Raw genomic sequence first — 22,343 nt, forward strand, 5'->3', positions numbered from 1 at the left:
TTAGAGGCTCCTGAATCTTTTCATTCCAGACTGGGGCCTTTGCTTTATCCAGCCCAATCGAAAGATTCACTGAGGTTGTTCTGATAGTCACTAGGGTTTGTCATAAATGTTTAGTTAACTTGTTTTGGGCACATGGTGGGATTACACTTCTTCGCTGTCTTGCTTACATATGATGCTTTATCTGATGAAATGGGAACAGAAGTGATGTGAATTAAGACCTAGTGCATGGTTCACTACACTCTCTGGTCCCAGCCTCAGCAACTGAGGAAGCGCATGTCAAGTTGGAGCTTCCGTCAATGACCTTATAAGCCCCTGTAATAACCCACAGTTTCCATGTAGCATAGGCAGATAATCTTTGTTGCAAGACTCTGAGACATTTGTTACTGAATTGCAACCTAGCCCATCCTGACCAATACCATGACATTCTCCCCAGAACAAAGTAACCTTAATGGCTCAAATGAGTTTGGAAGATTTCAGGACAAATGCTTTGCCAGGATTTCGGCTCAAAGGAATAGGATATCTCTTTTGTCTCTGGAGTCTATGCAAGAGGAGACCAACAACAATCATAATAATAGTTACTATCTATCTAGTAAATCTCACCACTTGGCAGGCAATATGCTAATTATCTGTATACATTATTTCATTTTACCTCAAAGTAACCCAGTGAGTAAGGGAATGTTAGCAAATCCACTTAAATTTTTTTTTTTTAAATTTTGTTTTGAATTGAAGGATAATTGCTTTACAATATTGGTTTCATTTCTGCCATGCATCAACATGAATTAGACATAGGTGTACATATGTAGTAAATCCACTTTTTAAATGAGAGAATAGGGACTCGGAGGGGTTAAATAACTTTCCCAGGGTCACGCAGCTGGTAAATGGCAGAATTCTGACTGGAACCTAGTAGCTCAGTTGGTAAAGAATCCACCTGCAATGCAGGAGAGCCCGGTTTGATTCCTGGGTGGGGAAGATCCGCTGAAGAAGGGATAGGCTACCCATTCCAGTATTCTTGGGCTTCCCTTGTGGCTTAGCTGGTAAAGAATCAGCCTGCAGTGTGGGAGACCTGGGTTCGATCCCTGGGTTGGGAAGATCCCCTGGAGAAGGGAAAGGCTATCCACTCCAGTATTCTGGCCTGGAGAATTCCAGGGTCTGTATAGTCCATGGGGTCACTAACAGTTGGACATGACTGAGTGACTTTCACTTCACTTTCATGACTGGAACCTAGGTGGTCTGTCTTCAAAGTCCTGGCATGACTCTCAGACATTCTGCTGGAAGGACTCGGGGTTAGTCCACTGATATCCTGACTGGCAGCAGCTGTTTTTAAGCCAACCCTCTCTGAGTATCACTATCCTCAGCTCCCTCAAGGAGTGGGGTTTAACATGAAGATATGCTTTTCAGACCTGGGATCTGGTGGCCCAGTCCTAACTCTCAAGATCTCATCTACACTGACTAAATAACATGTCAGTCATACATTTGAGCTCTAGAATTGGAGGCATCTGATTTCAAATTGGGGTTCTTCCACATACCAGATTTATCTCTCCCCATGCCTCAGTTCTCCCATATGGAAAATGGGGATTTATTCATTTTTTAAATTAAAAAATTTAAATTTATTTAATTGGAGGCTAATTACTTTACAATATTGTATTGGTTTTGCCATACATCAACATGAATCCGCCACGGGTGTACACGTGCTCCCCATTCTGAACCCCGCTCCCTCCTCCCTCCTCATACCATCCCTCTGGGTCATCCCAGTGCACCAGCCCCAAGCATCCTGTATCCTGCATCGAACCTGGACTGTCGATTCGTTTCATATATGATATTATACATGTTTCAATGCCATTCTCCCAAATCATCCCACTCTCACCCTCTCCCACAGAGTCCAAAAGACTGTTCTATACATCTGTGTCTCTTTTGCTGTCTCGTATACAGGGTTATTGTTACCATCTTTTTAAATTCCATATATATGCATTAGTATACTGTATTGGTGTTTTTCTTACTGGCTTACTTCACTCTGTATAATCAGCTCCAGTTTCATCCACCTCATTAGAGCTGATTCAAATGTATTCTTTTTAATGGCCATTGTGTATATGTATCACAGCTTTCTTATCCATTCATCTGCTGATGGACATCTAGGTTGCTTCCATGTCCTGGCTATTATAAACAGTGCTGTGATGAATATTGGGGTACATGTGTCTCCTTCAATTCTGGTTTCCTCAGTGTGTATGCCCAGCAGTGGGATTGTCGGGTCATATGGCAGTTCTATTTCCAGTTTTTTAAGGCGTCTCCACAATGTTTTCCATAGTGGCTGTACTAGTTTGCATTCCCACCAACAGTGTAAGAGCGTTCCCTTTTCTCCACACCCTCTCCAGCATTTATTACTTATAGACTGTTGGATAGCAGCCATTCTGACTGGTGTGAAATGGTACCTCATTGTGGTTTTGATTTGCATTTCTCTGATAATGAGTGATGTTGAGCATCTTTTCATGTGTTTGTTAGCCATCTGTGTGCCTTCTTTGGAGAAATATCTGTTTAGTTCTTTGGCCCGAAAGTGGGGATTTATAGTTCCTTGCTCACGGGGCTGCCTGGAGGACAGGCACCTTATTTGCCTGTTTGCTTTCAGATCCAGTCGCCACCCTTCTCGACTCTACTCCTTGTCTGGGGAGGGGCTGGGGAGTGAGTGGGGGAGGTGGCCCCTGCACCTCCATTCCTTGGACCCCTTTGCAGTTTACTTAAGCCAGTAGGAGGACTGGCAGGTGATGGGAGGCCAGAAAGGGGTAAAAGCCAGGGAGGGCGGCCCCCTCTTTCTCTAGGGACATCTCCAGTGCGATTTTGGCTCCTCTTAGGTGGCCTGTCTCTCCTTGGTCCCAGCTGTTGCCTAGTTGGTTCTGGTTCCTGGCTCTGTTAGCACCTGACTTTGTGACTCCAGCCCCAGGGCAGGTAGTGATCTTTTATTGCTAAGGGCTGTCTCACTGTCCCCTTTGGTCCTTTCAGTTCTAAGAACTTTCTGAGTAGAACTCTATTCAAGTTCACTAGAGACTTCCCTGGTGGCTTAGATGGTAAAGCGTCTGTCTACAATGCAGGAGACCTGGGTTCGATCCCTGGGTCAGGAAGATCCTCTGGAGAAGGAAATGGTAATCCACTCCAGTACTATTGCCTGGAAAATCCCATGGACAGAGGAGCTTGGTAGGCTACAGTCCATGGCGTCGCAAAGAGTCGGAAACGACTGAGTGACTTCATTTTCACTTTCAGTGGCTGTCTGGCACGGGCTCTTTTCCATACTGCACTGTGACTAATACAAAGAATTGCTTGCGATCATGCCTATGACGTACTAAGAACTGTGCTTGGCATGTAATAATTGCCTAGTGAGTGGCAGCTTACAAAATGTACTGACTTACCTCTTACCTAGATGTTCTGAGGCCAATTTGCACCAGGCAGGCCTCTGCTTACCCCAAAGCTCCTGAATCAAGGCTCATTTCTCTCTCCAGGCTGTCTGAGTCCAGAGACCTGGGTTTGTTTTGATGCATTCTTCTCTAATCTTTATAGGGTAAAGGGCATGTGGATTCCTCCTCAACATTTGTGACACGTCATCACTTTCTAATTTTCCAAACTTCTTACTACAGCCTAAAAAGCCCTGCTCTATCTGGCCCCTTCTGTCTTCCCAACCCCTCCTTCCACCACCTTCCCCCTCACTCCCTCCAACCCGCACTGGCTTTTGTCCAGTTCCCTCTGCCAAGCTCCGTCTTCCTTCGGGGCTTTGGCAAGTATAGTCCCCTCTTCTTGGAAAGATCTTTTCTGGTCTTCTTTCTCATCCTTCTCACATCCTCACCTCAGCGTAGCTGCTCCTCACTTGGAGAGGCCCTTCCCATTACTTTATCTATTAGTCACAGGTGACCAGGTGCTGTTGGAGTTTCATTGCAGTGTCCATGCCTTGTGGACTCTCCCCACCCCACCCCTCCTACTCAAGATAACCTCCCCCTCTCGCCCAATCTAGCTTGATTGCACAGGGAAAGCAAAGGTCCCTTCAGATTTTGTCTTCTTTCAGGAACAAAAAGACTGCTAATGGCACTGACTTAGGCTCCTTCAACAGAACCTTGGGACTTAAACCACAGAGCCTGGCTACACCCCTAGAAGAAGGAGAAATAATTTTCCTTTCTTAAGACTGAGCTAACAGTTATAAACTGGGGAAAAAAAACCAACAACTCAGTGGGGAGCTAATTCCTTAATTACCCAGCTCTAGCAGTTACTGATCCAGGGTCCCACTTCCAACTCTCAAGCTGGTGTCCTGCCCTGAGGCATGTCCTGTCACCTAGTTATGCCTGACTCTGCAACCCTTTGGACTGTAGCCCACTGGTCTCCTCTGTCCATAGGATTTTTCAGGCAAGAATATTGGAGTGGGTAGCCATTTCCTACTCCAGGAGATCTTCCCAACCCAGGGATCCCACTCGCATCCCTGTGTCTCCTGCACTGCAGGAGATCTTCTCAACCCAAAGATCCAATCTGCATCTCCTGTGTCTCCTGCATTGCAGGAAGATTCTTTACCTGCTGAGCCATCAGGGCCTGAGGCCTTGCTAGTGACCAAAAGCCTGCTGCCCACCTTCCTTCCTGGGGTCGGGGTGGGCTATCAGCTCTGTCAAGCAGAAGCTTGAAGGCTTCTGCCAAGCTTGAAGGAAGATGCCAAGGCAACTCTCCCAGAAGCTAGACTGCCTCCTGCCTGGCTTATTTGAATTTTTTAGATTAGTCTATTGTGAAGCCATTTTCAGTAAAATTGAAGTACCGGTTCTGTCATAAATGTGGTAAATGTGAATCAGGGAAGCGGGGGGAGGTCCCATTCTCTCCTGGCCTAAGTTACTTTCTAAACGGCAGGCTCCAAGGTCACATCCATTGCCATTCCCCAGGGTGATAGACTAGCAGGGACTATTTCTCAACACTCTTTCCCCTCCATACACCTGAGTTATTCTAGCAGCCAGGACTGTGCTTAAAAATTAAAGATGAGTCAGGAACTCAATTTGTTGGGAAGATACCCTGGAGTGGGAAATGGCAACCCACTCTGGCATTCTTGCCTGGAAAATCCCAGGGACAGAGGAGCCTGGTGGGTGACAGTCCGTGGGGTCACAAAGAGTTAAGACATGACTGAGTGACAGGACATGCAAGAAACAGAAAACAAGATTTAAGTGGCTTAAAAACCAGTCTTGTGTGATTGGTAGTGTGGGGTTTGGATAATAAGTTGCAGAGCACATAGGGAAAAGATTGAAAAAGAAACATGCCAAATGTATCGGTTACCTTTTACCAGGAAAGAAACGCTTTTCCAGAAATCCTCAAGTTTGATTTTCTCTTAGGTGTCATTGCCCAGAACTGGATCATAAGACCATCTTAGCTGCAGGAACAGTTAGAATAGTAAAAAGCAAGATTATCATCATTAACTCAGATACTTTGATTCACTATTTTCTCAGGGCTGGACAAAAGATCACCCTGAATAAAATCAGGCTTCTGATAGCCAGGAACCTGCAAGGAATGGATAGCAGACAGAGAGGTCTCAGTGTTTGTCCCAAATCAACAGAGTTCTAGAGGCCACAGTCTACTGAACTTGATGCTGATTTTTGAATCTTTTGGGACACAGTGATCAAACAGGAGTTTGTCTTCTAGAGGGTCTCATTCTATGCCGCCTGGCAGGCAGTAGGAGTTGTATACATATTTATAAAAAAAGAAAATGAATCTAGAGGAAAGCAGATGATGAGAACAGCATGGATTCAGTAAGAGTAAGACAGGACAAACTTTATTTCCTATAAAAGTTTCTGATAGAGTAATTGTTATATCTGAGATCATGGAGTGTCATAGATATTTTATCACTGAATTTTGGCAAGTCAGTTGACATTGCTGCTCATAATACTCTTGCAGAGGAAAAAAAAGCACGTGTCATAATTCGACAGATGTAACTGAAGCCATACTTAGTGAGACGTTTATAGCAGTAGAATATCTGTATTAGAAGAAAAGACAGTTCTCAACTCCAATCACTGATTTCAAGGTGGTATTTCAAGGTGTCAAGAGTCCCAGCCTTTATAAGGGGTGTTCTCACCACCATTCAGTTCAGACTAGTTTCTAATTTTCATTCTTATTTGTTCAAACCATAGGGTGTTTTATGTTTTTTTTTTTTTAAACATGTTAGTTCCCAAATATTTGGGAATTTTCCAGGTATGCCTAAATTAATGATTTCTAATTTCCATTGTGGTCAGAGTATGTTTCATGTGATTTGAAACCTTAAATCTATTGAGTCTTGTTTTATGACAAGTTTTACTAAAACACATTCTGTATTCACTTAAAAAAATGATGTTCTGTTGATGGATGTAGTGTTCTATAAAAGTCAACTAGGCCAAGTTGGTTGATGGTATTGTACAAGGTTTGAACATCTTTACTGATTTTCTGCCTACTTGCTCGGTCATGGAGAGAGAGATTGAACTGCTGTTTATAGTCATGGATTTTTCTATTTCTCCTTGCAAGACTATCAGTTTTTGATTCATATATTTAGAAGCTCTGTATTAGATGCATAAATATTTAAAATCATTTTCTCCCTTGTTGGATTGATTCCTTTATCATTATGAAATGATCCTCTTTATTTCTGGTAATATTCTTTGTATTGAAATGTATTTTTTATGATAGTTAACTCCCTGATGTTCAAGCTGGTTTTAGAAAAGGCAGAGGAACTAGAGATCAAATTGCCAACATCCGCTGGATCATGGAAAAAGCAAAAGAGTTCCAGAAAAACATCTATTTCTGCTTTATTGACTATGCCAAAGCCTTTGACTGTGTGGATCACAATAAACTGTGAAAAATTCTTCAAGAGATGGGAATACCAGACCATCTGACCTGCCTCTTGAGAAATCTGTATACAGGTCAGGAAGCAACAGTTAGAACTGGACATGGAACAACAGACTGGTTCCAAATAGGAAGGAGTATGTCAAGGCTGTATATTGTCACCTTGCTTATTTAACTTACATGCAGAGTACATCATGAGAAACGCTGGACTGAAAGAAACACAAGCTAGAATCAAGATGGCCAGGAGAAATATCAGTAACTTCAGATATGCAGATGACACCACCCTTATGGCAGAAAGTGAAGAGGAGCTAAAAAGCCTCTTGATGAAAGTGAAAGTGGAGAGTGAAAAAGTTAGCTTAAAGCTCAACATTCAGAAAACGAAGATTATGGCATCTGGTCCCATCACTTCATGGGAAATAGATGGGGAAACAGTAGAAACAGTGTCAGACTTTATTTTTTTGGGGCTCCAAAATCAGTGCAGATGGTGACTGCAGCCATGAAATTAAATGACACTTACTCCTTGGAAGAAAAGTTATGACCAACCTAGATAGCATATTCAAAAGCAGAGACATTACTTTGCCGACTAAGGTCCGTCTAGTCAAGGCTATGGTTTTTCCTGTGGTCATGTATGGATGTGAGAGTTGGACTGTGAAGAAGGCTGAGCGCTGAAGAATTGATGCTTTTGAACTGTGGTGTTGGAGAAGACTCTTGAGAGTCTCTTGGACTGCAAGGAGATCCAACCAATCCATTATGAAGGAGATCAACCGTGGGATTTCTTTGGAAGGAATGATGCTAAAGCTGAAGCTCCAGTACTTTGGACACCTCATGTGAAGAGTTGACTCATTGGAAAAGACTCTGATGCTGGGAGGGATTGGGGGCAGGAGGAGAAGGGGACGACAGAGGATGAGATGGCTGGATGGCATCATGGACTCGATGGGTGTGAGTCTGAGTGAACTCCAGGAGTTGGTGATGGACAGAGAGGCCTGGCGTGCTGCGATTCATGGGGTCGCAAAGAGTCGGACACGACTGAGCGACTGAATTGAACTGAATATAGCTACCCATATTTCTTTTGATTAGCATTAGCATGGTCATTATTTTTCTTTTTGAATATAATTTAATTTAATTGGAGGCTTATTTTTCAATTGTTTAACCAATTTTTCTTGACATCTAAAGTGATTTTAACAGATGACATATAGCTGGTTCTTTCTTCTCCAGTCTGACAATCTTTGCCTTTTGACTGAGGTGATTACTTACATGCATGAATTTAAATCGGCCATCTTGCTATGTGTTTTCTCTTTATCCATTTTTCCCCCTTTCTACTCACTTACTGCCTTCTTTTGGATTCATTGAGTGACTTGTTAAAAATGATTCTGCTTTGTTTTCTTCATTGATATACTAGCTACAACTCTTTATTTTGCTTTTATGGCAGTTGTAGTATACGTCTTTAACTTACCACAGTTTACCTTTAAGAGTTGGGTTGGCCACAAAGTTCGCTTGGGTCTTTTTAGGTTTTCCAGATCTACTTAATATGCTTAATATTTCCTCTACTTTTTTGGACTTACAGAATATAGTTGTAAGCATTTTTTTAGTGTCTGTATTTACCAACTCTATCACCTCTGTCATTTCTGGGATTCTTTCGATTAATTAACTTTTCTGCTCACTGTGGTTCATTGCTTCCTGCTTCATTTTGCATGCCTGATGACTTTTGATTGGAAGGACAACATTGTGAATTTTATTTGATGGATGCTAAATATTTCTGACTTCCTATAAGTATTCTTGTGCTTTGTTTTGGGACATCCTGTCTTTGGAAAGTTTGATCCTCTGGGGACTGCCTTTTATTTGTTAGGTAGGACCACAGCAGTGTTTATTCTAGGATTAATTTTACCCCACTACTGAGGCAAGGGGCTTCCCAGGTGGCTCAGTGGTAAAGAATCTGCCTGCCAGTGTAGGAGATGCAGGAGGCACGGGTTTGATCCCTGGGTCAGGAAGATCCCCTGGAGGAGGGCATGGCAACCCACTCTAGTATTCTTGCCTGGAAAATTCCATGGACAGAGGAGCCTGGTGGGCTACAGTCCATGGGGTCACAAAGAGTCAGATGCAACTGAGCACTGAGGGACTTTCTGAGTTGCAAATTATGAGATTTTCCAGTCTAGGGGCCAGGATCAAGCCCTATATTCCTGGTCCTGTAGGTTCACTGGGCATCTTTTCCCTCGGCGTTGTGGGAACAAGAACACCTCTCTGGTACTCTTCTCCCAACTCCAGCTGTTTTGGTCTTCCTGGTCTCCTGGTTCTAACTCCTCAACTCAGAAAGTCTGCCTAGCTCTTTCTGGATTACTCTGTTTGCACTATGGCCTGGCAACTCTTTCTAGGCAGGTAGCTGAGGCAATCATAGTGCTCAGCCTTGCTCATTTCCCTTCCCTTACGGAGCACTGTCCTGCACAGCTGCCTTTTAAATATATTTTGCTAGTTTCGCTTCTGCTGTTGTGTTAGCAGGAGAGCGGATTTAGTTCTTGTTGCTCTGCCATGGCTGGCTAGACTGGATCTGGATTACTATGATTTATTGCTGTTCTGTTGATGAGAGACTGCCAAGGTTGTCACTTGTTTCCAAAACAATCCTCATTAAGTAATCTGTGCTTCACAATCCACATCTCCTTTGGGTGCAGTAAACTCTTGTGTAACGGGTGTTACAGAAGAGTTGCATACAAATGAAGTCTATGTAAGACAACTAATTTTCCCCTCTAGCTTACATTTTCATTCCTGTGATGCTCTACTTCATTTCTCATTACTTTCTCTTCAACAGTGACTTCAAATCCTGTGACTTTCCTCTATTTTCTTCCCTCCTTTTCTTTCTTTCATGTCAGGGGCCAATAATCTGTACACAAATTCCACAATATTTGGGGATGAGAATTCATCTTATTCTAGTCAACATTGGCCTTGAATACCTAGGTGTGTACTCGCTTGGGGCGAAGGTGTGTGTGTATGTGTGTGTGTGTGTTTGTGTGGAGAGGGGTTGAATAAAAACAGGGTCCTTGACTACAAGAAGCTCACAATCTTTTAAAAAATGAATACGCACTCCTGCTGTTTTGAATTGTTTTGGGATGGATTTATAAACAGTAGAAAGTACAAGGTAAGTAACGCTTCTTTCACTTCTTGTTCCTCAGCTTCAAGAAGTATTTACTGAGTGTTTCCTCTAAGAATACATTGTATGTTACCCGAGAAACAGGCACTGATGATGAGTTCATAATCTAGTGGAGGAATGACACAAACTGATAAAGACCCAAGGTGTGGTACCACGGGAAATCTGTGAGATTTCACTTGACAGTGTGAGTATAGAGGGCGGACAAGATGAGGGAAGGCTTGGAGACCTAGTTTAGCAAACAACTGTCAAATTTAGGGGAGAGTGGTGTGAGCACAGTTAGGAGTACCAGTGCCCAGGGCTTGATGAGGGAAAATCAGAGAGGCTAAAGGAAGGGGCTCCTGATGGAGAATGGTGGGGAAAAAAGAGGCTTCTCTGTGAAAGTCTTAGATGCTAGGCTTAGGCATTTGGACTGTGGGGAGCTCTGGATGGTTTTCGATGGGTGGAGAGAGACAGAGATTGCCTGGCAGACAGCGTTCATGTGTGCAGAAGAGGTAAGGACTGGTGGCAGAGGCGCCAGGACAGGGATTATGCCTTAATCATCTTTGTATCTCCATCTGCTGTCTATGCGGGTACTCAGTTCAGTCCCACTCTTTTGCTACATCGCCCACCAGGCTCCTCTGTTCATGGGATTTTGCCAGGCAAGAATACCGGAGTGGGTTTCTAATCCCTACTCCAGGGGATCTTCCTGACCCAGGGATTGAACCCATGTGTCCTGCATTGTAGGCGGATTCTTTACTTGTGAGCCACCAGGGAAGCCCATCACCCCTCCCCATCTGCTAGTTCATACTTCATGCCTGTTGCTGAAGTGCAGGTAAAAGGTTATCTTTTACCTTCTATCAATAAATTATTAATCTCTTCATAACCACTGGCCTTGTCAATGGCAAGACAAATATTGTGAAAAAAAACTCTTCATGCTCCTTGATATTTTGTTTCAAGGACTCAAGGCCGGGAAATTTGGACTCAGGTTCTTCCAAGCCTTATTTGTTTCTATTTGAATTCCTCATTTTCTTTCTTCAGGGAAAAGGCACTAAGTCCCTGTTCGGAAAATTACACAACAGGGCCATTCCAGTCCCCGCCTCTCTCATGCCCAGTAAGTTCTGCAGTCTTACACATCTCACAAAAAAGACGTCCCACACCTATACAAGTAAACTCAGACGGCCCACGTGCGTGCTCCCGGGAGAGCCGGGCGGAGATGCAAACTTTCAGAAGGGCAGCGTTCACACGACGTAGACAGGAGCACACACACTCACGTGACTCCGCGCCCAGGCAGAATCGCCGCGCGACTAGGCAGCACACGCCTGGCCACACACCACACGGACACACTTGAGAGCACACCTGCTACCCTCAGATTCCACCCCCTGCGGTGCACGACGCCCGAGTCACCCGCAGCGTGGGTCCCCAGCCCTTGCCCGCCCGGAACTGGCCGGCTGTGGGCTGAGCCCGTCACTCTCGTCCCCCCCCCCCGTTGCGTCATCAGGGCGCGACGCCGCCGCAGCGCCGGCTGAGGCTTGAAATGCTGGCAGCTGCAGAGCTATAGCCGGCGGAGCTGCGGGTGCGAGCGGCCAGGGCGGGAACGGGCTGCGGGAGGCTGCTGGGGCCGGGAGCGCCGGGACAGGTGCGTGGTCGCCCGCTCGCCGGACCCAGCGCAGCTCCCGCCAGCTGCCCGGCGGTTCGCTCGCCTCGGCGCTCGCTCGCTCTCTCGAGCTCCCTCCGGGTTTCCCCCTGAGCTGTGGGCCCGGCTCGTGCTGCGTGGGAATCGAGCTCGTTCTCTCCCAGGGACTCCGGGTTGCGGCAGGGCTTCCCCCGGGCGGGAGTGAAGTCCCTCTGGGCTCAGTCCCCCCGCACACCCGAAGGGGACGTGGAGGCATTGACTTTGGCTTTGAGGCTGCAGGGGTACGCTGAAAGCAGCTGGTGCAGGGGACAGTCCCATGACAGATGACCACTGATTGAGCTGAGCACTCACTGGGCGTCAGACACAGTGCCAGGCGCCCTAGGGGTATTATGCAGAACTCCCGCAACCCAGGAGGTAAGATTTATCATATCATGCCCATTTGCCAGATGGGGAAACCAAGGCATGGGAATTAACCAGCTTGTCTAAGTTGTTGTTAACCCATCTTGGTTGGTGACCTCAGATGGTAAACAGAGGGGGATTCGAACTTGGATGTATTTGGCTTCAGAGTCGGCCCTCGTGCCTCTCTCGCTTTCAAAACCCACGGTTGGCTCCCCTCAGCGCATAGGCTGGCTTTTCTTTTTGGGTGGGGTAGGTTCGGGGCACTTTTCAACCTTGGACAAACGTGTGGAGGGAGGAGCGAAGCGTGGGCTTCTTATTGGCACAGGACTGTTTCCACCTCTCTTCCTCCCCTCATCACTGGGGCCAGCCAAGTCTTCATTTTCCCAGGCAGCCACCGGCTCCCCCTGTCGTAGCTACATTCTGCACCTGAAACTGATAGCTGAGTTTTATTTTATAATACAGAAGAGCGTTCATGCCAAGTGCATTGGTTTACTCTTCCTTCCCCTAGCCTATTTGTTAGATTGTTACTTAGGTAAAATTGTTAAGAATGTGTATAGTTATCCTGAGAATTACAGTTACCGCTATAAATCCATATGGGGATTGTAGAGAAATGGGAATCTGCCCTCCAAGGAACTCTGTTAACCTGAACATGAGTTTTAGGAGTGATTTAAGGCCAGATGAGAAATAATCAAAAGCTGAAATAATTTGAGGATTAGGTTAGAAAATTCTTATATTTTATTTTATTTTTAGCATCTCACTGTTAGTGAACGTTTTTTCTGAGGGTGGGAAAAGGCTTATTGCAAAGATATGAAAACTTATAAATCGGTATTTTAGAACAGTGTTTTTTTGTTTTAGAGCTTTGTAGATGTATTAAAAGTGCAAATACCATTTCATTTAAGGCAGCACGAGAAAATCAGAAGCTTAATTCAGTTTAAGTGGGAAACGTTAGAGGTGCACTCATTACCTCTGTCCATTTTACTTTGCATGGTATGTATGACCAAAAATTCCCAGCACATAATTTTTCAAAAATTATCTACTTGTGTGCATACATGTAACTTTAAGTTAATAAATGCATATTTCCATCCTTCCAGGAACTATTCACTTAACACAAATAAAATAATTATCTGTCACATACCTGAAATAGGGTAATAATTACCCTTGTGAATTCATAGCTGTTTTGTTCATAAAGTCTAAAGATACAAATGTTTTTTTAAATCCGGATGACCTAACTGAGTTCATATATATACATCAAAGTCCAGTTTTATACAATGACTAAGAAGTCCTCCTTAAGTTCATTTGACATCCTACCCTGAGGCAAAATAACATAGAAATCAGATTTTTTTTTTGAGTTCTACTATTTACTCTCTGGAACCCTCATTAACTTTAACGGTATACATTTTTTACAGCTCATGATTCGGGAGTTACGCTGTGTGACATGGATGAATCTGCATTGACCCTTGGCACGATAGATGTATCTTATTTGCCAAATTCTTCTGAATACAGCATTGGTCGGTGTAAGCATGCCACCGAGGAATGGGTAAGTTTAAGATACGGGTTAAAAGCATTCAGCCTAAAGATGTTCTTCTCAGTGTTAATGAAGGTGGATGTACTGGAAGCATAAATTCAAATAGACATTAATAGCTACAGAAACTGCCTCCAGCTGTTTGAAGGTTAGTTTATGAAGTCTAATATTTAAAAATTCTTCTGGTATTATGTTATTGGGAAGAAAAAAAATGGATAAGAAGTGTAAGGATGGTGATTATGTTGAAAAGCAAAATAGTTTTGCAGAGGGGGAAAAAAAGCCTGTTTGTTCTTTTGGGTGGTGTAATTTAACCAGAATTTTTTTTTTTAAATTCTGTATCTGTTTTCCATAATTACATTTCAGAAGTGTGAATTTTGTAGTGGAAATAAAGTTTATTTAAATAATTGAAAATAGGAAATTTTAGTATGAATCCCAATCCAAAAGGCATCTTTTTGGCGGTTTTTTGTTGTTGTTGTTCTTGTATTGTTTTTTCTATGTCAGCATAACATGGGATGTTTTCAATATTTCTTCAGTCTGCTTCAGATTAGAAACCAAACAAAACTTTTTTTGGGGGGTTGGAGTTTTGGGTGGTCTTTGGGTTTCTTTTTGAGAATGTTATATCACTGGGATTTGAGCAACTGATGAATTCAAAGTTAAGAGAAAATTATTTAGACAGAAAGGCATAATTTGACCCTAATTGGATAGTATGGCTGTAATTTCAATTCTAGACTTTAAACTCACTTGTTAGGATAAAGGAATGTTATATAAGTTGACCTTGTTTTTTATTTAAAGTGAATTATTTTAAGCTATAGTATAACAACTTGCTTACTCTTAAGTAAGGGCTTTGTAGTTCTTTTGTAGGAGTGTGTGATTTAAGAGGGAGGGGGATGAACTGTTAGCATAGGGCTCCAGGGGTCTGACTTTATTCCTCTTGCTACTGTCAAAAGGCTGTCTGACCTTTCACAACTTAATGTTTAAGCCTTTGAATGCTGCTTTGAGCCAGCTATTGCTATTCTTAGGTGCTCAGCCTTTGCTTATGGTCCAAGCTCTGTCCCAGGTACTGGTCATGGACGGAAACGTGGGCTCCCAAACGGAAATGTGTCAGAAATTTCTCTTCTGTCTCAAACAGCTTAATTTTAAGAGATTTTAGAGATTTGAGATCAAGTAGACAAGTAGAATTTTCTTGCCATTCATACACTATTTTTCCTTAATATTTATTAGGGTGAGTGTGGTTTCAGGCCTACTGTCTTCAGATCTGCAACCTTGAAGTGGAAAGAAAGCCTAATGAGCCGGAAGAGGCCCTTTGTGGGAAGGTGTTGTTATTCCTGCACTCCTCAGAGCTGGGTAAGAATGTTACCTTTAATACCTTTGTTGACCTTTAATAAACAGAGTCTGTCCATGGAATTCTCCAGGCGAGAATACTGAAGTGGGTTGCCGTTCCCTTCTCCAAGGTATCTTCCCAACCCAGGGATGCACTGAAGGCAGATTCTTTACCATCTGAGCCACCAGGGAAGCCCCCAAAAACAGAGTGAAATATGTGACATGGATTTCCAACTTTGTGTAAACTTTATTTTTGCTTAGTCTTAATGGACTTAATGCATTTTTAGAACTTAGGTCCACGTTTATGAACCAAATATCCCAAGTAAAAATGTTGATTTAATTTTTCTTTCCATTCATTTATTCAGTGAATATTGGTCTAATAGTTGGTGCCAGGCAATATTTTGTTTTGTTTTGTTTTTGTCTTAGTATGACTTTAGTGGGAGAGTAGGTCTTACTTTCAGATAACTCTTCCAAAGAGTTAGTGGGATCCTTCATGTAACTTCAAGACATTGAAATTTAGCACTGAACTTTAAAATGCTAGCAAGCTGAACGAGAAAGAGAGAAAGAAAGAGAGCGTGCATACACATATGCACATACACACTCATGTGAGTGTGAGTGGGACAGAAAAAGTAAAACTGTGGCCTTACCCTTTTGCTAAGTGTCTGTTCCCACAGTGGAGGGGAGTGCGAGGGGGTTTCTTTTGACTCTGGGATAGTGAAGGATGGTCACTAAAATGTTAGCATGAAGATTTAAGAAAGGATGTGATGGGTTTGTTGTTTGTCTTTTGGTGGAAAAAAGTCATGCAAAATCTTCCACATTACAGTATAGTATCTGAGTTGACTGGATAAGTATGCATCTGAGGGCATTTTGCCAAGAAGTATGAGCTAGTACAGGAATGTAGACTCTAATATGGCTGTGATCTCAGGCAGTAGTCACCTGGATGGTAAACTCTCTCTGGGATGGGCAGGTTATTAGAATGTTTAAGTGCTGTTTATTAACCCTGCCATTTATTGAGGTTGCTTATAACCTGTGTGAATAACTACTGGTGCTGTGTGAGTTTTCCACTCAGGCTTGGCTGGGCAGGAAGTAGAATTTCTAGCCTAGCATAAGGAGTTTATTAATCTGGGAGAGATTTATTTAACAAGCAGTTTATGTTAAATATTCAGGTCTGCTCAAGAACATCACGATAGAAATAGTGTTCCTCTTAAATCACACATATCTTGTTGAAATAGTTTGGTGGACCTGAAGGATCATGGAAATTTCTAGTCTAGGAGTAAGGCCAATTGTGATTAATAGGCCAGTAGAAATAAAGATTTAAGTAGATGGTCATGTGGCTTTTCTTTTTAGGTCGGGCATCTCATCTAATTCTAATTTTGAATGGTTAAAAGATCAAAACAATACTCTTAATGTGTTCTTTAGTCAGAAATTATTTGGTGGTGGTAATGGTTTGGGGTGGGGAGAGATGAGTAGCATAATAGATAAATGATTTTTGCTTAAATGTAGTACCTGATGGTGCTGAATTTGATCTTAAGTTTTTCCATGGCCTGTTTATATAAAATAATTTTTAACAGTATTTTTACAGTGATTTTCTGCTACCTTTTCTCTGAAGTCCTATTTCTCCAAAGAGATAGCACTTAAGTATTTTGATATCTTCTTTTGTGGGTACGTTATGCTTTCTCAGCATTTATTTGTGGAAGGTTTGCCTTTTTTGCCTACATTGTTAAAGTTATGGACTTTATCTTTTTAGCAGAACTATTTCTGGGTTATCTTCCAAGATTACTCACAAAAAGGGTGACCTTTAGTCGTACATTTTCTCATTAAGTAGACAATCATTTTAGGGGACTAGAAAGACCCCATACTTTGAAGCAAGATCTGGGGTTGACTACTAAGCTTCTGCCAGCCTCAATTTTCCTCCTATAAAATGGGGATATGGGTTACCCTGAGGATGAATGAGATAATGTATGTTATAGTCCTCAAGAATTACTATTATTACAGTGAATGATTTGTCCTTGCCAAGTCATTTAATATATAAAAGAAATATATGTGAGTGCATGCTGAGTTGCTTCACTCCTGTCCAACTGTTTGCGACCTCATGGACTGTAGCCTGTCAGGCTCCCCTGTGCATGAGATTCTCTCAGCAAGAATACTGGAGTGGGCTCCCATGCCTGCTCCAGGGGATCTTCCTGACCCAGAGATCGAGCCTGCATCTCTTACATCTCCTGTGTTGACAGGTGGACTTTTTACCACTAGAACCACCTGGAAGCCCAAAGAAACATATATATAAAAACAGACAAGTAACATTAAAAATAAAACCTGTTCTTATATTCACAAAAGTCCTCTTATTATAATTCTCCTTATTCAGATGAGAGAATTGAGGAAAAGCTTGCTCAAAGTCATATAGCTGATCAGTGGCATAGTTGGGATTTGTCTCCCTTCTCTGCTGCTAGTCTGATTATGATGGAATGTGAAGATATTTACTTATGATTTTTCCATTCTTCCAACTGTACTTTTTCATGTACTTCATAAAACCATTTACTACATTAAGAAAAGTTTCAAAATCATGCTACTCTTAATCTCCAAATAAACTTAAGAATATGTTAGCAATTATGAGCAGAAGTCATTTCTCTGACGGCCACAGATAAGATGTTGATTTAGAATACATTATTATCCACTCAGCTCTTAAAGTGAGTGAATTAAAACCAAAATTGGCTGCAAAGAGAGTTCCTAAAAAGAGACTTCTGATGTCTCTTAATATTAAAATACCATTAAACTGAGAAAGGCAAAAAAATAAAAAATAAAATGAGGATAATAATTCTTATGTGTGAGGATTATTGGAAGATTTAGTAATCTCAAAATAATACATGGTACTTAGCATAGACTGAGCGACTTTCACTACTACTACTTAGCATAGTATTTTTGTATTTTGAAAACAATGAAATTTCCAGTATTCCTTTCAGTGACAAGCCATCGTGACTTTAACTCTTTCTGATTGAGGGTGGGGGGCTCAGCCAAGGGGGAGGTGATACTTCCTTTGCAAGGTGCTGAGGAGTAGTTTTGAGTTTGTGACCTTTGAAAGCTAAAAATTACTTTTCAATAAAACATTTTTCTTCATCTCAGATTTTTGAAAGTCCTCAAGAACTAGTAATTTGAGTCCTTCATCAACAATCCAGTTGTACATTTATGTCTATATTTATTTTGTTTTATATAGGATAAATTTTTCAACCCCAGTATCCCGTCTTTGGGTTTGCGGAATGTTATTTATATCAATGAAACACACACAAGGTAAAAATAAATTTCTTATATTTCTAATGCATGTCAAGAGAAAGACTACATAATAACCAACTAATGTACTTTAAGATGAATCTCTTTATGGTTTTTTTGAAGAGTTAATAGGGTATTAACTTCTAACATATACTTTATCTAAAAATTGGAACCTGAGAGACCTATTACTATTCTACTGCTATATTATATAATATTTTCATGAGACTGTAGATATTACTTATAGGTTTCTTTAACTTATTCATATATTGATGTTGCTGCTGAAATGTGCCAAAATGTGACAGAAATTTTTCAGAGGAGAGGTGTAGGTTTGAATGCCTTATGATATATTATTTTATACTTAAAAAAGTATAACTTTCTGAAATCTGCCTGATCTATAGAGTGAATATTCTTTGATTTATTACTGGCTTAAGTCTTTTCTTAGAATTCTTACTTCCAAATTCCAGGCATCAGAGTGAGAGAAAAAGAGGCTTTCTTCTCAGTGGATTTAGGCTGGGGGATGAGGAAGGAGGGTGAATGTCTGTAACACAAGAGCAGAACGGGAGCCAAAACCACTACCAGTCCTTGTAGTTCCAAGAGTAAATGCCTGGAGGCCCAGGAGATGAGAAATACATAAAATCTCATGAAAAAACTGGTACAAGAAGTCAGATACTTGAATTTTAAGGGTTTCTGATGTTACTGCTCATATTTTAATGATTTTTTTAATAAATGAGCATATACTTGCATATATGCTAGCTAAATTTTTTTTTTTTAAATAGAACTAAAATCAAGAGATGTGGTTTTGCTAATTTCTATGCTACCCTTCCTTTCCTCTCTCTCTTGTTTTCTTAAGTTAAAAGAAAAAAGCAATTTTTTCCCCCCTCTGGTTGACATGATTAAAATCCTAAGCAAAAGAATCCCATTCATTCTCTTCTTATGTAAGTAGATATTTTACATACAAAACTGAGGAGTTCATTTGTTGTCTTCACTTGGAGGCAGTTAAGAAAAAAAAAAAAAAACATGTGAGATAAACACACACTTTTTAGCATGTTATATTGACTAGGCAATGAAACTATTCAGTGTGATTAGCTTCCTGTACAGGTGACTTGGCTATTTAGCCCTTCTCTGTGTTGCAGGGAGCAAAGCCTGAACAGTTTTATGCACACACACACACACACACACACTGCTTTCAGTCTGTGGCAAAGGGATTTCCTCGAGTGTGGACTTTGTACATTCCAGTAATAACTGTTCACTGAAAGATTTTAGAATTAAACACTTAACATATTGGGCCAAGTTGTTCAGAGAACTGAGAGAAAGGAAAGGAGGAAGAAAAAGAATGCCAGGAAGGAGAGTTGGAGGAACATGTGATTCATAAACAGTTCTCCCCCAAATTGCTTTTTCTTGATCACAGACTTTTTGTATATTTTCAGAATTAATTTGTAATTGAAATCTTCTCCTGTCTCTCTGGATATCTTTATGGAGGAAATGATAATGAAGCATTATGTAATCATTACAAATAGTTTCAAATCATTGCATAATGAAATCTTATAGCATTCTTGTTCTGAGATCCATGTCTTTAACCCCCATTCAGATAAACACATAGTCATTGTCACTGCTGGAAGTTTGTCCTGTTTCTTATGTATGTTGAATGTGTTTTACAAAAAAGCCGAAAACAAAAACATAGCAAGAAAACTCGGTAAGAGCTTCTGGCTTCATAAATCCAGAGTACAAGTATTCAGACTGTTGTCTAGTTAGCCTTGAATTCTGTCAGCTGATCAGCCTTATCAATTCAATTTGAGAGTCAGTGGTCACCTTAGAATTACTGTAATGACAACTAAAAGAAAATTAGCCCTTTGTGGTAGGAAAAGATTCCCGGATTACTTTCTATAGCCTGTAGCTGTAGCTATAAGCTATATAAGCTTGTATATAAAGCATTCAACATATTTGTTTTTTTAAGCGGTATTAATAAAGTAAGATGCTTACATTTCTTTTGTTTTTATATTTGGATTATTAGTTTGCAGAGCAATGCTATTCAAGCATTGATACACAAATTCCAAGTTTAAATTTTAGCTGAGAGTACATGAAAGGAAAGAAATAAAACTGTCTTCATAGCATCCTGAACTACTTACTAAGGAGAATTTGCTACAGGAAAACCCTAGATCTCTGGCACAGGTGAAATGAGGATTTGTTTTTACAAGAGGGAAGCCTCTGAATAACAGGTATTCCTAGAGTGCTTCTCTGCTAAATCGTTTTCGTGTTGCAGGCACCGAGGGTGGCTGGCAAGACGTCTTTCTTACATGCTTTTCATTCAAGAGCGAGATGTCCATAAAGGCATGTTTGCCACCAACGTAACTGAAAACGTGCTGAACAGCAGTCGGTAAGGGTGGGATACTGTTGTAAAGGGGAAAGGCAGGGATGGGTGGTGGGAGTGGGGAAGTAATTTCCTTTATTAACCTTTAGTTTCTCTGGGACTCTGTCCCAAGAGGAGTTTGTGTTTCCAAACATTAAATGTTCAAGCTCCAGAAGAAAGCAAGGAAAGGCAAGAGAACAGATGGTTTTGGTGCCATGTGGGAAGAGCAGCCTTATTTTATGCATGAATAATGGAATGGGGTTCTAATATGAAAGGCGAGCTGGAGTTCAGATAGGCAAATATTTCCAGAATTCTCTGTTAAGTGTTTTGTAATGTGAATATTGGGGACAATGCATTTCCTACTTTACAGCCAGAAGAGAAGCTCATTTCATATTTCTGTCAAATAATTGTTAAGCACCTAGGCACAAATTCTTTTATTAGAAAGTCATTATTAGAGATTTTAAGAGAATAAAGTAATTGTCCTTGCCCTCAGAGGATCTTGATTAAAAGTTGGAGAGACCTACTTGAACTCTGATGGAGTGGGGAAATCATTACAAAGTTAAGCCATTAAACTGTGGGAGTTTGGGTGAAGATTGATCTCTATTCCACCGCATTGTTGTGGCCCATGTTAGATACTTATCTGGATTTGGGGAGCTGGAGACCAGAGTGGATTGAAAAATGCTTAGAAATGCAAGCCCAGTGGTACAGTTGTTAAGGGCTGAGCAGTAGTGGCATGTACATATTTACTGAATGAGTAAGTGAATAGTTGATCATGGTGGTGTAATAACTACGTGAATTACTTGTGAAATTCTGATATAAATGCCATACTGATATAAATGCTGTTCAAGGATGGGCGTAGGGATGGTGTTTCAGTGTCCTGTGGAATTGGTCTTTTTGTAGTAATGAATGATGGGGAGTTTTGCTGTATATTATTCGAAAATCAGCAGCAGTGAGAGGAAAAAAACAATTGTTTGAGAAACTCCTTTGGATATTTCTATATTCTGTTTTCTAGGTAATGCCCATCAAGTGTGTTTCATTTCATCCAGATATTTTGACTTGTAACTAGGATGTTAGAAGTTATTTTTAGGAGGTTTAAACCTCATGCATTCTTCCCTAAGTTATGTGGGAGATGTACAAGACTGGGTTAAATCTTCCCTTTTACCTTATAGCTTACTGGTCTGTGCTGTTTAAATCTAAAGCTGTGCCTTTTAAAATTACTGACGTAATTTGGAAAACGCTTGTGACTATTTATGTCCACCTTCAATCCCTCCTAGAGAGTTTTATAGATATCCCACTCATAGTCACAATGTAAATGAATAATAAGTAAAAGAAAAAAATCATATTACTTTGGCAGTGGGTTTGGGGTACCTCTGAATTACATATCTAGAAGGATAATCTTTCTTTTCTTCCCTTCTGCCAGAGTGTAACTTTGCGTCCCTTACAACATAACTGGAACATTCAAGTTCACATAGTTGTTACCCAGTGAATTTGAATTAAAATTTTAAATCTGCCTTACAGCTTCCTCAGGGAGTCATTGATTTAGGAATATAATATACTTAATGTTTAATAAACAGCCAAAGAAAGCACTTCTAATTTGAGTTTATTCTTCTGTGTTATCACATTTAAAAGAGAAAGCGTATTTTGCTTTGTGATTTGTATCTGTAGTTTAGAAAATAATACAGACTGTAGCATAGAGCCAGTTACATTGTCTGTCTTTCCATTTTGAAATCAGAGTACAAGAGGCAATTGCAGAAGTGGCTGGTGAGTTAAACCCTGATGGTTCTGCTCAGCAGCAATCAAAAGCTGTGAATAAAGTGAAAAAGAAAGCCAGAAAGATCCTTCAAGAAATGGTTGCCACCGTTTCACCGGCAATGATCAGGTATTAAAAGGCAAAGCAAAAAACTTTAATCAGGGGTCATCTGGTTTTGAGCAG

General features: G+C 41.1%; 1 protein-coding gene across 5 annotated transcripts in view; it reads left to right on the forward strand.

Moving 5' to 3' along the window:
• The window catches only part of GPAM (glycerol-3-phosphate acyltransferase, mitochondrial), a 70,240-nt gene that overhangs the window by 17,282 nt on the left and 30,615 nt on the right, over window positions 1–22,343 (forward strand). For 2 of the 5 annotated variants that reach the window (XM_005698479.3, XM_005698477.3), the window contains exons 2-6: window positions 13,367–13,497; window positions 14,704–14,826; window positions 18,011–18,084; window positions 20,324–20,437; window positions 22,143–22,289. In XM_005698479.3, coding sequence (XP_005698536.2) covers window positions 13,396–13,497; window positions 14,704–14,826; window positions 18,011–18,084; window positions 20,324–20,437; window positions 22,143–22,289 — 560 coding nt within the window. In that variant the 5' untranslated portion in view covers window positions 13,367–13,395. Of the gene's footprint in view, window positions 1–11,427; window positions 11,976–13,366; window positions 13,498–13,530; window positions 13,631–14,703; window positions 14,827–18,010; window positions 18,085–20,323; window positions 20,438–22,142; window positions 22,290–22,343 lie in introns of those variants that run through there. The other 3 variants (XM_018041419.1, XM_018041420.1, XM_013975269.2) reach the window with 3 other exon arrangements.

The sequence above is a fragment of the Capra hircus genome, chromosome 26 (genome assembly GCF_001704415.2).
Source record: "Capra hircus breed San Clemente chromosome 26, ASM170441v1, whole genome shotgun sequence".
Taxonomy (NCBI): Eukaryota; Metazoa; Chordata; class Mammalia; order Artiodactyla; family Bovidae; genus Capra; species Capra hircus.